The sequence below is a fragment of the Salvelinus sp. IW2-2015 genome, linkage group LG6.1 (genome assembly GCF_002910315.2).
Source record: "Salvelinus sp. IW2-2015 linkage group LG6.1, ASM291031v2, whole genome shotgun sequence".
In the NCBI taxonomy this organism is placed as follows: Eukaryota; Metazoa; Chordata; class Actinopteri; order Salmoniformes; family Salmonidae; genus Salvelinus; species Salvelinus sp. IW2-2015.
The window spans coordinates 25,085,923-25,102,239 of NC_036845.1; the positions used below are offsets into that span (position 1 = coordinate 25,085,923).

General features: G+C 42.1%; 2 protein-coding genes across 2 annotated transcripts; one reads left to right on the top strand and one right to left on the bottom strand.

Annotated features, from left to right (window-relative positions):
• The first annotated feature begins 2,935 nt into the window (after positions 1-2,935).
• LOC111965343 (protein FAM199X) lies at positions 2,936-10,857 on the top strand. The gene is made up of 7 exons (XM_023989463.2): positions 2,936-3,069; positions 3,531-3,711; positions 3,813-4,032; positions 4,126-4,278; positions 4,365-4,526; positions 6,153-6,422; positions 10,006-10,857. Exons 2-7 carry the CDS (start codon positions 3,545-3,547, stop codon positions 10,180-10,182), a joined length of 1,149 nt encoding a protein of 382 aa, XP_023845231.1. The 5' UTR covers positions 2,936-3,069; positions 3,531-3,544; the 3' UTR covers positions 10,183-10,857.
• Positions 10,858-14,058: 3,201 nt separating this feature from the next.
• Positions 14,059-15,791, bottom strand: LOC111964752 (homeobox protein ARX-like). Its single transcript, XM_023988571.2, has 5 exons — positions 15,623-15,791; positions 15,153-15,474; positions 14,944-14,989; positions 14,417-14,682; positions 14,059-14,306 (listed from the first exon to the last, which is right to left on the bottom strand). The coding sequence occupies exons 1-5, from the start codon at positions 15,744-15,746 to the stop codon at positions 14,153-14,155; spliced, it is 912 nt and encodes a 303-aa protein (XP_023844339.1). The 5' UTR covers positions 15,747-15,791; the 3' UTR covers positions 14,059-14,152.
• Between the last annotated feature and the right edge of the window lie 526 nt (positions 15,792-16,317).

Here is a 16,317-nt window from a genome sequence, read left to right on the forward strand (position 1 = left end):
AAAATATTAACAGTCTACCATTTCCAATGAACCGAGCTAATTTGACTTAACTTACCGCCTTCTCTACGGCATTAGTTAGTTGGATAGGGTGTAACACCATCACCGCTTTCCACTCCAACAGATTATTATTCTTGCTTCCTACCTTGGCCCTCTTTACGCTTTCTTTACTCCACTGCTTTCAGTATCATGATCTCTCTTCTTCCTATGTCTTTCCACTACCAACCATTCTGGTCCTTGACCCTCAATCTCCCGTTCCATACCATCAGAACTGACACCCATATTGTTCGCATTCCTGCACAGCTGCTGCTTCTCCAACCCTCTCGTCAATTTCGTCCACACTACTATGAAATGCTATTGGGTAAAGTGAAGGCTGTGAGGATCATGTTAGGAGGTCTTGTTTAGATTTTTTGTGTTTCTGCGGATCAGAAGGAACGTTTGTTTAGTCTCACCCGATTTGATAAGCTTGATGTGTCATGTTTGTCTCTTCAGAACAGGGCACCCCTCGAGGGGGTTATTTCTGGCATCTCGTGGAAAGTCGATGTTGAAGAGATTAAAAAATATTCCTGGAGTGAGTGATGCACATCAGATGAATTGTGTGGTGAATGAAGAAAAAGTGAAAAGTCTATCTGTTCTTTTGTTTTTTTATATGGACTCTCTCCCTACTCAAGTGGAGTTGCGGTATTTAAACTATAGAGCATGTATCCCAAGATCAATGCAGTTAGATCATTGTAAAGCTTTTGGCCATGTTTCAAGTGCTTGTAGAAGGGAGAAAACGAGATGTCCAAGTTGTGGAAAAGATAATGCCATGTGTTTTAAAAGTGATGAAAATGTGGCATGTTGCAATTGTGGTGGCAACCATGAAGCCACGTCTTTCGAATGCCCGACAAGGGTGAAGGAAAATGAGGTGGCCAAAGTCAGGTCTGTCCAGAGCATTTCATATGCAGCAGCTGTTAAAAGGGTTGCGGTTTTGAACGGTGCACCTGAAGAATCCATGGTGGTGGATAGGCCTTCACTGCAGGGGTTGCTTTTGACCAGCAGGATCCTGACATTTTAAATGTTAAGAAGGTGGGCTTTGTGGCCTTTATAGCTATGGTGATTAATGGCACTGCCAAGGTGGAGAGAAGTTCCAGGAAGAAGATAACATTGTTGATACGGCAGATTTCTAGAAAGATTTCTAGGCGGAGGAGTTACATGGAATATTACATGTACAGCTCAGCATTTAACACCATAGTACCCTCCAAACTCGTCATCAAGCTCGAGACCCTGGGTCTCGACCCCGCCCTGTGCAACTGGGTCCTGGACTTCCTGACGGGCCGCCCCCCCCCAGCGGGGGGGTGGGTGAGGAAGTAACAACATCTCCACCCCGCTGATCCTCAACACTGGGGCCCCACAAGGGTGCGTTCTGACCCTCTCCTGTACTCCCTGTTCACCCACGACTGCGTGGCCATGCACGCCTCCAACTCAATCATCAAGTTTGCGGATGACACTACAGTGTAGGCTTGATTACCAACAACGACGAGACGGCCTACAGGGAGGAGGTGAGGGCCCTCGGAGTGTGGTGTCAGGAAAATAACCTCACACTCAACGTCAACAAAACAAAGGAGTGATTGTGGACTTCAGAAAAAGCAGAGGGAGCACCCCCCTATCCACACGACGGTCAGTAGTGGAGAAGGTGGAAAGTTTTAAGTTCCTCGGTGTACACATCACGGACAAACTGAATGTTCCACCCACACAGACAGCGTTGTGAAGAAGGCGCAGCAGCGCCCTTCAACCTCAGGAGGCTGAAGAAATTCGCTTGTCACCAAAGCACTCACAAACTTCTACAGATGCACAATCGAAGCATCCTGTCGGGCTGTATCACCGCCTGGTACGGCAACTGCTCCGCCCACAACCGTAAGGCTCTCCAGAGGGTAGTGACGTCTGCAGAACGCATCACCGGGGCAAACTACCTGCCCTCCAGGACACCTACACCACACCGATGTCACAGGAAGGCCATAAAGATCATCAAGGACAACAACCACCCAAGCCACTGCCTGTTCACCCCGCTATCATCCAGAAGCGAGGTCAGTACAGGTGCATCAAAGCAGGGACCGAGAGACTGAAAAACAGCTTCTATCTCAAGGCCATCAGACTGTTAAACAGCCACACTAACATTTAGCGGCCGCTGCCAACATACTGACTCAACTCCAGCCACTTTAAAAATGGAATTGATGGAAATTATGTAAAAATGTACCACTAGCCACTTAAACAATGCCACTTAATATAATGTTTACATACCCTACATTACCCATCTCATATGTATATGTATATACTGTACTCTATATCATCTACTGCATCTGCCATCTTTATGTAATACATGTACCACTAGCCACTTTAAACTATGCCACTTTATGTTACATACCCTACAGTACTCATCTCATATGTATATACCGTACTCTATACCATCTACTGCATCTTGCCTATGCCGTTCGTACCATCACTCATTCATATATCTTTATGTACATATTCTTTATCCCTTTACACTTGTGTGTATAAGGTAGTAGTTGTGGAATTGTTAGGTTAGATTACTTGTTGTTATTACTGCATTGTCGAACTAGAAGCACAAGCATTTCGCTACACTCGCATTAACATCTGCTAACCATGTGTATGTGACTAATAAAATTTGATTTGATTTGAATATTGTCACAAGCATCCTCTCAGGCCCTAGACCTTGAGAAGGGAGATATTGAGATTTGAAAGAAGGAAGAAATAGGGGTTTTGTTTTGTTTTTGTAAATGTACTATTTTTATTTGGGTGGATTAAGTTAATTTCCCTATTACGTATGGATTTTCTTTTGACCTTGTTTTGGTTTTTCAACCCGTCCAGTTGGTGGCGGCATATATACATTTTAGGGTTGTAGTCCGCCATAAAACCCACAGAAGAAGAAGCCACGCCATCTTTTTATTTTTCTCTCGCAAGAGGGCGCTGTAGTTTTCAAAGCGTGGCATTGACGTGTGTGGTTGTGTCAAAATAATTTGCTCGGCGAGGAGAATTTGCAAATGGAGGAGGTTTTTCTCTGAACAACATCAGGTGTGTTGCTTGATCAATTTATTATTCTGTAAATCTGGCAAGATGTTATGCGAACAATAATGTCGTGGTTTAATGGATTATCTCGAACAAGCCCACTGGCTTGCTGTGTTTTACGACTAATTTTCGCGACGCGATTTAAATTAGCTAAGTTAGCTAACGAGGCCTCGTTGTTTGCCTTCAAAATTATTCCGTGTTTTGTGTCCCAAATAACTTATTATGGTCAACCATGTCGTTAACACTTGAAATTGACAAGGTAACAAGCCAGCTCGGAAGTTTGCTGGAGAAGTTAACGTAGATTGCTAGCGTTAGCAATATTTTGTTAGTGTAACAGACCGCTAGTCGCTACGCTAGCTTTCTTGTCTTGCCAACCAAACTCAAGTAACTAACACGCTAGCGGTAATCTGTTTATGTAAGTGAAAAGAGCCTTGTTTAACATTTGGCCATATTAACCATTTTCTCAGGGGGAGAAATCGTTATGTCTGAGGCTCTTTATGGAAAGTTCCTAGCCCCCGAGGAGCCATTTCCACTGCTTTCGCAGCGAGGGAACTTCAGTGAGGCAGGCACTTTGGATGTGAGTGACTTTGGCTTTCAATTGTCCTCTTGTCACCGGACAGACCCTCTGCGCCGCTTCCATAGTAACAGGTAAGACCTGATACCTGTTTGTGGCTTGTGTAACAGCTTTCAAAACAAAACGGTAGTGTAATTTAGTTGTTCATATAGGCTAAACTAACCACTGTTTTCAGATGGAACCTGACTTCCTGTGGAACGAGTGTGGCCAGCTCAGAATGCAGCGAGGAGCTGTTCTCCTCTGTCTCCGTGGGAGACCAGGAGGACTGCTACTCCCTCCTGGACGACCAGGAGTTCACCTCCTTCGACCTGTTCCCAGAGGGCAGTGTCTGCAGCGACGTGTCCTCCTCTATCAGCACTTACTGGGACTGGTCAGACAGTGAATTTGAGTGGCAGGTAGGCTACACTAAATGTGATGACAGAAATATTATTGTTTGCGTATGTTGGTAGTTGTTACATTTGGAGTAAACGTTTTTTGCTTATCCACAGCTGCCTGGAAGCGACATAGCCAGTGGAAGTGATGTGCTCTCTGACATCATACCCAGTGTTCCCAGCTCCCCATGCCTTTCCTCCAAGAGAAAGTCCAAACCACATATAAATATGGATGAGCTCCCCTGGAGTGCTATGACCAATGATGAACAGGTATGGAGACCTACTCTCAATTTCACAATGCCAGGAATTGTAAAGCAGCAGTTGCAGATGTGTTTCATTCTTTGTCTGCCTCTCAGGTGGAATATATTGAATATTTGAGCAGAAAGGTCAGCACGGAGATGGGGCTACGAGAGCAGTTGGATATCATCAAGATCATTGACCCGTGTGCACAGATATCCCCCACAGACAGCGAGTTTATCATCGAGCTCAACTGCCTGACTGATGAGAAACTGAAACAGGTGAGTGAATGGCACAATTAGAGATGAAACGGTATGAACATTTCATATCACGATTATAGTGACCAAAATTATCATCAGTGTTATCGCGGTATTGTTAAAATGTGCTGGACATGTTCAAAAAGTACTGATACACACACTGAAATCATTTCACCAAGTTTTATTCTGAGATTCAACAAACAACAAATAAAATGAGCAGCACGATGCACTTTTTGTGTGCATAAACATTAAAATAATAACATTTAAAGATGGCACCATGTGACCATGAGAGGTAAAAGTTTCCTTAGTTCAGGTTTAAATGAACACAAGCTTAAGTAAGCAAATAAACAACAAATAAAATTAGCACTCACTTTGTAGTGAGGCACGGCAACCTTCATTGGCCTCAGAAAGCCAGGCCTCTCAACAATTTGAAATGGCATCATGTCCTTTGCAATGCAATATGAAAGGGCTGCAGTGAGGTCTTGAGCATTTTTTGATGTGGGTGTATAAGCAGCCTGCCTTTTAAATGCTTGCTTGAGTGTCTGTCACAACTGTAGATGAGGGACCAGTAGTATCACTAGGTTTGCCTGCTGCGTGCCCACTCTGTTAACAAGGGAATAGCAAATATATTATTATTGRTGTTACATTATAAATATTATTCACTTACACACACACTATCTTCTGTGTTGCATTTGAGTATATGCAATGACCCCATGCACAATTTACATGACTACAAATTAGTCTTAAGAAGACAGTGATAGTAATTGCAATGAACCCAACAATTGACATAGATACAGGAGTCTTGTATAGGAGTCTATAGTGTTTCTCCTGTTGGAACACTTTTACAACCAAGTCGGCGTCTGCCGGATTTGAAATGAACATAATAGGTTGGTTGGGAGACTAAACTACATAACGTGTTATCGTATGCAGTGGGCAAATAGTCTGCAGACGCATACAGCAGCAGAACAACATATAGTATTTTTTACAAGATTAGGAAACACTGGAAGCTTCAGTTCACATTATTGACAAGCTATTAGCAAGTTAGACAGACACACCATGACATTTTCTCCCATTCTGAAGTCCCAGATCATGAATTGGGCTAGAAGTTAACTTACCTTGCATTCGCTATAAAGTAGTGGGTGGTGGTCATAAAGATGACTCGAGATTTGAAGTGATGCCACCTTTCGCAGCAATATTTATTTTCTCTCCATATTCTGCAGACAAGGTGACCATCTTCGATTTAAGTTTCCCGCAGCACTCTTGTAAAACCCAAAATACGAACAAACTTCAGATTTGGTCCCCTTAGAAGGCTGAAAAATCTCCCGAGCGTTGTTACTGCCTTCCGCCATGTTTTCACACAAAACAAAACCTACGTTGCATGCTGCGCTTGCGTCAGACTGTTGATGCTGGACAGTATTTACCGTGTTTTTCAAACCGTGTTTTAATGATATTTGAAATTGGAAACGGTAATACTAATTGTCGTGAATTTCACCGTGGTTTATCGTGAAACCGGTAACCGTTTCATCCCTAGGTGCAAAATGACAACATTCTTGTACTTGGATTGTGGCCCTGTATGCTGGGCAGTGTACTCCGATCTAAATGTTGTCGGAAGTGTGTTGAACCTAAGGCCTAAACTTTCCTATCGAACAGGTGAGGAACTACATCCGGGAGCACAGTCCACGACTGCGCCCCTGCAGCACCCGGGACAGCTGGAAGAAGAGTGGCCACAGCAGTGCTAGCACCAGCGGGGTGAGTGGGGCCAGCAGCAGCAACGCTAGCATGGTCAGCAGTGCCAGCAGCTCCACCGGATCCACAGGCTCCACCGGCAACTCTGCCTCCAACTGCAGTGCGGCTAACATCAGCCGCGCCCACAGCGACGGGAACCTGTCCAGTGCTGCTGAGCGGATCCGGGACTCCAAGGTAAGGAAGGGGCTTCACTCTGCCTGTTAAGAGTACACTATGGCTGGTATTGTGATCCTCCTCATCAAATACTTTGGACTGTACCAGTGTTTTCATTTGCCAGTAATTGCTGGCTTTTGGCAGATAAAAATGACATAAAAGAACAACAAACAAAAACATTGCCGGATACATTGCCCAGCAGAAAATATCCGGATGAAATTGAATCTCCTCTATAAACACATTGACTATGCATGGAGGTTGGTTTAGTTTCTTTTTACTCTTCCTGTCTATTCTGCCTGTCTGTCTTGAGCTTGCACTCTCGCTAGTGAACTTGCAAATTTGTATCAACTTGTACTGGCTGCAAAGTTTGCCGCATCATTGTGTCGGTAACCGACACAGCTGTATGTGCAGTACCAGTCAAAAGTTTGGACACCTGCTCATTCAAGGATTTTTCTTAGTTTTTACTATTTTCTACATTGTAGAATAATAGTGAAGACATCAGAACTATGAAATAACACATATGGAATCATGTTGTAACCAGAAAAGTGTTAAACAAATCAAAATATATTTTAGAGTCTTCGAAGTAGTCAACCTTTTTCCTTGATGACAGCTTTGCACACTTGGCATTTTCTCAAGCAGCTTCATGAGGTAGTCACCTGGAATGCATTTCAATTAACAGGTGTGCTATGTTAAGTAAATTTGTGGAATGTCTTCCCTCAATGCTTTTTGAGCCAATCAGTTGTGATAAGGTGGGGGTGGTATACAGAAGATATCCTTATTTGGTAAAAGACCAAGTCCATATTATGGCAAGAACAGCAAAAAAGAAAAAACAGTCCATTATTTTTAAGACAAGGGCATCGTTATTTTTAAGACAAGGGCAGTCAATGTGGACATTTTCAAGAACTTTGAAAGTTTCCTCAAGTGTAGTCACAAAAACCATCAAGCACTGATGATACTGGCTCTCATGAGAAGCGCTACAGGAAAGGGAGAGCCAGAGTTACCTCTGCTGCAGAGGATAATATGTTCTTTAGAGTTACCAGCCTCAGAAATTGCAGCCCAAATAAATGCTTGAGTTCAAGTAAGAGACACATCTCAACATTTAACACTTTTTTTTGTTAGATGCATAGTAGGTGAACGGATGATCTCCATGTGTGGTTCCCACCGTGAAGTATGGAGGTGGTGTGTTGCGGTGCTTTGCTAGTGACACTCTGTGTTTTTATTTAGAATTCAAGACACTTAACCAGCATTCTGCAGCGATACGCCATCCCATCTGGTTTGCGCTTGGTGGGAGTACCATTTGTTTTTCAACAGCACAATGACCCAACACCCTTCCAGGCTGTGTAAGGGCTATTTGACCAAGGAGAGTGATGGAGTGGTGCATCAGATGACCTGGCTCCCTCAATCACCTGACCTCAACCCAATTGAGATGGTTTGGGATGAGTTGGACCAAAGCGTCAAGGAAAAGCAGCCAACAAGTGCTCAGCATATGTGGGAACTCCTTCAAGACTGTTGGAAAGCATTCCAGGTGATGTTGGTTAAGAGAATGCTAAGAGTGTGCAAAGCTGTGAAGGTAAAGAGTGGCTACTTTGACAAATCTAAAACGTTTTTAATGCTTTTTTTGCTTACTATGATTCCATGCTTTTTTTGCTTACTATGATTCCATGTGTGTTATTTCATAGTTTTGRTGTCTTCACTATTATTTTACAATGTAGAATGTACAATGTAAAAACCCTTGAATTAGTAGGTGTCCAAACTTTTGACTGGTACTGTATGTATGTGTGTATACAGTGCATTTGGAAAGTACTTTTTATTTATTTGTATCTTTTTGTTTTATAAAAAATAAAAATAAATTGTTACCCCCTTTTTCAATCCCAATTTGCAATCCAATTACAATCTTGTCTCATCGCTGCAACTCCCCACCGGGCTCGTGAGAGGCGAAKGTTGAGTCATGCGTCCTCCGAAACATGACCCGTCAAACCGCACTCCTTCACACCTGCCCGCTTAACCCGGAAGCCAGCCACACCAATGTGTCGGAGGAAACACTATTGAACTGATGACTGATGTCAGCCTGCAGGTGCCCGGCTCGCCACAAGGAGTAGCTATTGCGCGATGAGCCAAGTAAAAAGGTGTATCCCGTTTTCATTGATCATCCTTGAGACTCCAATCAAGTTGTGGAAACATCTATCTGTGGTAAATTCAATTGATTGGACATTATTTTGAAAGGGGCACACCTGTCTAAGGTTGACAGTACATGTCAGAGCAAAAACCAAGCCATGAGGTCTAAGGAGTTGTCCGTAGAACTCCGAGACAGGATTGTGTCGAGGCACAGATCTGGGGAAGGGTACAAAAACATTTCTGCATTATTGAAGATCCCCAAGAACACAGTGGCCTCCATTATTCTTAAATGGAAGAAGTTTGGGACCACCAAGACTCTTTTTCTAGAGCTGGCAGCCTGGCCAAACTGAGCAATTGGGGGAGAAGGGCCTTGGTCAGGGAGGTGACCAAGAACCCGATGGTCACTCTGACCGAACTACATCGTTCCTCTGTGGAGATGGGAAACCTTCCAGAAGAACAACCATCTCTGCAGCACTCTACCAATCAGGCCTTTATGATAGAGTGGCCAGATGGAAGCCACTCCTCAGTAGAAGGCACATGACATCCTGAGATTCTCTGGTCTGATGAAACCAAGATTGAACTCTTTGGCCTGAATGCCAAGCATTATATCTGGAAGAAACCTGGCTCCATCCCTAAGGCATGGTGGTGGCAGCATCATGCTGTGGGGATGTTTTTAAGCGGCAGGGACCGGGAGACCATTCAGGATGGATGGATGGATGAACGGAGCAAAGTACTGAGATATCCAAGATGAAAACCTCCTCCACAGCGCTCAGAACCTCAGACTGGGGCGATGGATCACCTTCCAACAGGATAATGACCTTGAGCACACAGCCAAGACAAAGCAGGAGTGGCTTCGGGACAAGTCTCTGAATGTTCTTGTGTCCCAACCAGACCCTGGACTTGAACCTGATCGAACATCTCTGGAGAGACCTGGAAAAGCTGTGCAGCGACGCTCCCCATCCAACCTGACAGAGCTTGAGAGAAGAATGGGAGAAACTCCCCAAATACCGGTGTGCCAAGCTTGTAGCGTCATACCCAAGAAGACTCGAGGCTGTAATCGCTGTCAAAGGTTCTTCAAAGTACTGATTAAAGGGTCTGAATACTTATGTAAATGTAAAATTTCAGATGTCTAAAACCCATTTTTGCTTTGTCATTATGGGGTGTTGTGTATTGAGGGGGAGGGGGGAACAATTTAATCCATAAACAATGTGGAAAARGTCAATGGGTCTGAATACTTCCCGAATACACTGTGTATATACATACATACTGAGTAAACAAAACATCAAGAACACCTGCTCTTTCCAAGATGTAGACTGACCATGTCAATCCAGGTGAAAGCTATTATCCCTTTTTGATCCTTCACTTGTTAAATCCACTTCAGTCCAGAAAGTGGTGCAGTGCCTCTTACATTCTTTGGGGAGAACCCTGCATCTTGTGTGCTTGGTGTGTCACTGCCACACATTTATTTATTTTCCTATTTTTATTGTAGAAACGTTCTAAGCAGAGAAAGCTGCAGCAGAAAGCCCTGCGTAAGAGACAGCTGAAGGAGCAGAGACAGGCCCGCAAGGAGAGGCTGAGTGGCCTCTTCCTCAACGAAGAGGTGCTGTCACTCAAAGTCACAGAGGAGGAGGACCGTGGAGAAGATGTGGTCGACGTCTTGATGTGACAAGAGTGAATGAGTCAGTGTTCCTTCTTAAGCCTCACAATAACATCTTCCACAAACGTCGCAGGTGGTCCCACATCCTAGAGCCTAGTTTACGTTGAAGCGAAGCTGCACTATTGGAATCAGTCTGGAGTTATTTTATGTCCTTAGAACTGGACGCCTGCACAGAATTCTAAAAACTGAAGCTGTATAAACATTGGAGTATTTTTCAGAAAAATACTCCCAAGTAAAACTACCAAGATTAACGTCATTCTGTGATTAACTTAATCTTGAAGGCATAGAGGGAACACTGAATCAATGCATGGGAAGTCATCACCGTTGGCATTACGGTAAATTAACAGTTGACATTGAGTTGTAAATGCGTAACATATTTTCAATGGCTTCTTATTGTGGTGTTTGTATATAAATGCAGTTAAATCATAAAGAACTGTTTTTACATTAAGTTTCCCCTWAAGTTAAGGCCTACATGTTCATAAACACAACAGGGTTAAGTGGTGATACAGACTTGGCCTCTAACAAATACATAGAAATGAAACATTCAATCCTACATTGTCAAAGGTGATTTAATAAGTCACAGGAATCTGTTTTGTTTTCTTTTCCTTGTGTGTATTTTGTGCATGGGGGGGTAGACTTGACAATTAAATGTAAAATAATGCAGCTATCCAGTGCATTGCAAATTAGAGAGATTCCCCTATTGAATGCTATTGAACTGTAGTATGACTGCATGTTCTTTAGGTGGGAAGGTATTTCTTGACATCTTTGCTTACTCTCCTTGGATATTGTGGTGGACCCCACCCTGTGGAGCGACAGTATTTACTCTTTCAACATGAACACAACACTAACTTCTGTACATTAGAAAATGTATTTACCTAAAGAAGCTTTTATCACCTGTATATGTCGCTTTGTCTTTTTCCTGTATAAAGTTACCCCTTTTGAGTAATTATAAAAACAATATATTAGATCAACTAGATGTTGTGAGTAGATCTTTATTTTGAATAAATAAATGAATAGCCATGAAATTCCATTCATTCGGTGGGGGGGAAAAAGGTTGCTGCACCAAGTTAGGGAGTATTCATTGCTTGCTTTCTTGGGTGTCTAATTTCAAGTTGCTGTATATGCCACTGCAATGTATTTTTGACGTGAGCAAGATCGTTGCAGAACAGAAGCATACCAGAATGCAGTTTTTTCTGTGTGATCTACTCAATAATGTAATGCAAAATGAGAAATAAATTGTCATCGACGCATCAAATTTTCCTTCAGATTTGTATCTTTTAATTTTCACGAGAGAGGTATTGCCTTGATTGACTATATACATTGATAAACCATATTTCTTGATTGGCTATTGCAACACAAAATGGCCGCAATGGAGCAATGTCCTCCAATATTTTTTCACCCCAAAGCCACTTACAAGGGCAATATACAACATCTCTGACAGAAATTACAATTACACATCGTTGTAAAGATATTAATTCACGAAATGCATGCTAAATATGTCTATTACGTTACAATCAAACTAATCCTAAAATGTAGTAGTTTTATCTTGTTAATAGTACATTTTACAAGCCTATTAGAAGTAGTACTTAATTTGGTGGTAACATTTGTTAAGACTAATGTATTTTATTGTGTTTACACATCAGTTCAGTATGTGGAACAGCATGCAGTGGCATAGGAGTTCATCATTTGAGCTTCATTGCAAATCAATTTCCTCTATCGGAGACTGAAGGTCAATAGGTAGTGCATTAGCTAGAATAAATACATTATAGGTATAAACCAAGAGAACAGTTATGCAAAGGAAAGATTRTGTGTAAATGAAGGCGGTGAAATAGATCTGTGATTAATCATAGTGTCTTAGTGACTCCACAGTCCAGGGTACATTAGAAATGTGTTTGCTTAGCTACATTAGTGTTATCTGGAATAGATACAAGCACATCCTCAGCTGGACAGTAATGGTGATAGATGCTTCATATCATTTTGATTGGATCCTATGTAGTAGCTATTACAACCACTAACGTAAACTGGATGCAAAATTATCTGAATAAACTTGGCCCTTGTAATTTTATATTTGATTAAGATGTATGTTAATCAAAAAAGTTATAGTTAATGTAGCCTATCAATGTTTCTGACACCTACTCCATTAGAGGTCCATTTCCCTCAAATACAATGATGCCTGAAACTCAGTCCAGCTCTTGGACCAAATCTGGTTCTTTTGTCTGCACTGGGAATACATTTTGGCAAGTATTTTCCACTATCCCACTGCCATAGTTTTTGATTGGATGGTTTTAAGTAAACCTTGAAGGTAATTGGCAGCAGGTGCACATTTCAATAGAGGGGCTTTTTACAGTAATTAACTTCCAGGCATACTGGTGATTAGCCAATAAACAAGAACAAGGTGACCATTCTCCCATCATATGAGGCAGGCTGGGCTGAGAATTGCTGCCAGGGAATGGGACTGTTACACAGTTGAGCCATCTACACTGCTACACCAATGCCTTCAGCCTTATTTAATGCACAAGGTTATGTATGGGGCCCAAGCAAATGAATAGTATACAATTTATGGAGCATCCAACAACAAGTGCTTGATGAACTAATGTAATAGGTTAACTCAAGTGTTACCGAACAGATTATGCCAATTTATTAATTTATTGTGATAATTACTTACTAAGAAACCTTAAAAATCTTACTGAGAAGGGATGGTCCACTTTCAAATGAGCACATCCCTTTTTCCACGAAGTCATCAGATACAGTACTGCTGCACCCACAATTTCTCTGAATTGAGCAAAGTGGGTCTATGATTGAGCCCTATGTCGCCAAATCAGCATAATCTGAGAAAACAGTCTGCATGAGAAGAACCTATTGTCAATGTAGCAGCTATCTTTGTTTTCTGTCGTGTACACAGACTGTACAGCAGAAATAAGTATTTCATCATGCTCCATTGCCTTTCTGATGGTTCTATTTGTCCCAACCGAGGGAATAGGTGAGACAGAGCCACACATTGCTTCCTGTGCTTCTTACTGAATATTAAGCGCACAACCAATATCAGAGGCAATACACTTTTTAGGAGAACGTAATCAAACTTGCACATGTGTAGGAACTGTGGTGCCGATGGTATCAGTTAGAACTGATAGGGTGAACTGGCAGAGAAGCGGATGAGTCAAGTTTATTTTGATAATGCTCTGAGTCCAGATGTGGTGGTGAATGTGAGTCTCTTCACCCATGAAACAATTTAATGGCCCCTGTCTTCTTGGCTAGTTGAGCAGTAATCGTCCCAATATGTGTGTTATTTGTCTGGTAAGTGGCTCTGGCCAACAGATAAGGTAGGACCAAAGTCATTCCCATCTGATTTCATCAGGCATCTAAAGCTTTGCTCAATCAGTTATTGCCTTACGCGTTTTCCGTTGACAGGCAGGCTGCTCCTGAAATCCAACCGGACTTGTTGAGATAGAGGACCTTAATGGACTCATCTGGAGAACGTGTTTGTCTAGTTACATCTTTGTTGTATCACGGTGTCCCCTTGTTAGCTGGTCTATTGCTTTTCAGACGGTGTGTTTGTGTAAGGCATTTCCTGGAGGTTTTGATGGACCAATTACAGAGTGATAGGTTAATGCCTCTTTCCCCTTTAACAAAGTCATACACTTTATGTGAAAGCTTGGTCACTATCATTTACAACTGAACGTAACCTGTGTTAGCTGTGTGAATAAAGGTATATTTAACCCTCTGACACTATTGCTATTGGAAATGTCAGGCGCATATTGAAAAGATCCTGTTCAAGTGGTACACACATTCTTTTATTGTTTATATAGTTACATCATTTATCGAAAATATTTAAGGAAAGACGTTTTGCTGTCCAGTAAATTATACAACACAAACATTGAAACATAACCTTGTTACGCTCGCATGCAGTTAACAAAACATTGCACAAATTGTAACCAGGCATGGACAAGGTGGACAGGATAATGTCCCGCAATGTGTTGGACTACTGCATGTGGACAGAGTGCTCCTTGTTGTGGCCAGTGCTAAGTAGCCTCCTGTCATTGTCCAGCACGGCGGCTGGGCTGACCTGGGATATTCTGGTAGGTTTGGTCATCAGGGTTGGAGTGTTACCCAATGGATTTAACAGGGTTAAAAACCTAAGGAGAGAAAAACAACTAAGTGGTTTTTAAATCCGCTGCTGAGTTAACCCAAGTCTTGTAACCTAGTCAGTATACAGTATAACATATGAACCAGAAGTCTGATATACCTGCTGAAGTTAGGATTGATAAAAGGATGTCCACACAGTGAGGCCCAGGCCAGAGTGCTAATACCCAGGGTTCCCACAGAGTCAGGCGCACACACTGGGGCTGTGTATCGGGCTCCCCCCCAGGATGGCTCCACCAAAGAGGCCTGGCGCAAGGGGACATCCAGGTAAACACCCAGGGAGTTGGTTAAAGGTAACCCAGGGAGGGAGCTCAACACTCCAGCCTTCCCGTTCTTACGCCACTTGGCTCTGCGGTTCTGAAACCAAACCTAGACACAAGAGTGGAGAAAAGCCAACAGTCTATAATGGTCTCGTGACAACAAAAACATTAGCTGGCCGGAAGCGTGCATTAAGAGATCTGGTTCTGGGTTGCCGAGATTAAGAGTGTATTGATGGATCCATGACTGAATAATATCTGTTGCAGCATCATATTGACTCAGTACTAAATAAGAACCACCTCCAAGGCCAAGCAACATACCTTTGTGAAGTTTATGAATGGCAAAAACAAATGATTGAGCAAGTATCTGTACCTGGACTCTTGCCTCTGTTAAAGTTAGATGCGTCGCCAGTTCTTCTCTAGGGTAATAAAGAGACATTGATCTATGAACAGTTTAAACAGTCCTTTATAGTTAACATGATTGAACAGTAAAGATATCTTGTAGTACAAAACTAAGAGTAACAAAGACTCCCACTACTAATGTCAATAACTAGTAGTAATGATAGAATATAATGTGTTTACCTGGCAAAAATGTCTGGATAATGAGATTTGCAGAAAGCCCTCTCCAGTTGTTCCAGCTGGAAGTTAGTAAAAGTGGTGCGATAACGTCGTTGCTTCCTTGAGTGTACACCTGAACTTGGTGCTTTCAGCTGCTCTGTTTGGTTTCTGTTGGAGCCAAGCTCTGTCCCTCTGTTAGTATTTACTGTCATCTCTTTCCTAGTATCTTGTAGCTGTAAAGTGTGTTTGTTCTCCGCAGGAGCAATATGATCTGTTATTGATATCTGCTTGGACTTGTTGGATTGATTCTCAGTCTCTTTGAGAGATGTTGAACCCATGGAATCCACTGTTTAAAATACGTACACAGTTATCTATCATGTGAACAGAATTCTCTTCACCTATTTGGAAATCTCACCAACACAATTTCCCCTGCACACTTACAAAAGTTAATTGACAATCTTCTAAATTTTGGTTTCGAAACAAATGGCACGTACCTTCTCTGCTGATCCCAGTGTCTTTACTCACACCTTTGCTCAGAATGGAATCAATCAAATAAGATGATGCAAATGGCAATTTCTCTAGCCCATGTGATGACTGGGGTTTAGAATACCCCCTCATAGTTGTCTCAATCAGTTGTCCTTTACAGATCTCACAGTTACTCCGACAGAGTCAGCTGTCTACAAAGCATTGACTCTCAAATAGTGGAAACTGTGCTGCTCTTTATTGGCCCATCACTGTAGTGTTATCAATGTCATTAGCATTTTTACTTTTCCATTTGGCAGGAAAGGGAACAGTAGAGGTAGGAGGAAGATGTTTGTGTCCACTTGTTTGTGAATGTCTATTGATAGCCCTACTTTATCTTTATTGTGCAAAACGAAGTAATACTACTATCAATACTAAAATACATTTTAGTAGCAGCTCTAGTAAAAGTGGAAGCAGCAAACAGTAGAAATKAAGCTTTCTCTTTGAGATAATGTTGTAATAGGTTATTTAATCATATATCCTAAATATATTATTATGGAGGCCTTCCGTTTACATGCAATATGATTTTACTCAATTAGGACTTTTATAACACTAAATAAGAACGTTTATTGATGATGGGAGATGGGTTCCCCCTAGTGGCCACCTGTGGAACTGGGTGTGGAACGAAAAAGGATGAGATCTGAACAGCATGATTATTATACATCAT

What these genes read in the sequence shown, in the direction of transcription:
- LOC111965343 (XM_023989463.2), top strand. Translation starts at nt 3,545, where the DNA reads ATGTCTGAGGCTCTTTATGGAAAGTTCCTAGCCCCCGAGGAGCCATTT. An exon ending in CTGATGAGAAACTGAAACAG is followed by an intron (nt 4,527 to 6,152) that starts GTGAGTGAATGG and finishes CCTATCGAACAG; the next exon opens with GTGAGGAACTACATCCGGGA. An exon ending in AGCGGATCCGGGACTCCAAG is followed by an intron (nt 6,423 to 10,005) that starts GTAAGGAAGGGG and finishes TTTTTATTGTAG; the next exon opens with AAACGTTCTAAGCAGAGAAA.
- LOC111964752 (XM_023988571.2), bottom strand. Translation starts at nt 15,746, where the DNA reads ATGAGGGGGTATTCTAAACCCCAGTCATCACATGGGCTAGAGAAATTG. An exon ending in TATCCAGACATTTTTGCCAG is followed by an intron (nt 14,990 to 15,152) that starts GTAAACACATTA and finishes TTATTACCCTAG; the next exon opens with AGAAGAACTGGCGACGCATC. An exon ending in ATCAATCCTAACTTCAGCAG is followed by an intron (nt 14,307 to 14,416) that starts GTATATCAGACT and finishes TTCTCTCCTTAG; the next exon opens with GTTTTTAACCCTGTTAAATC.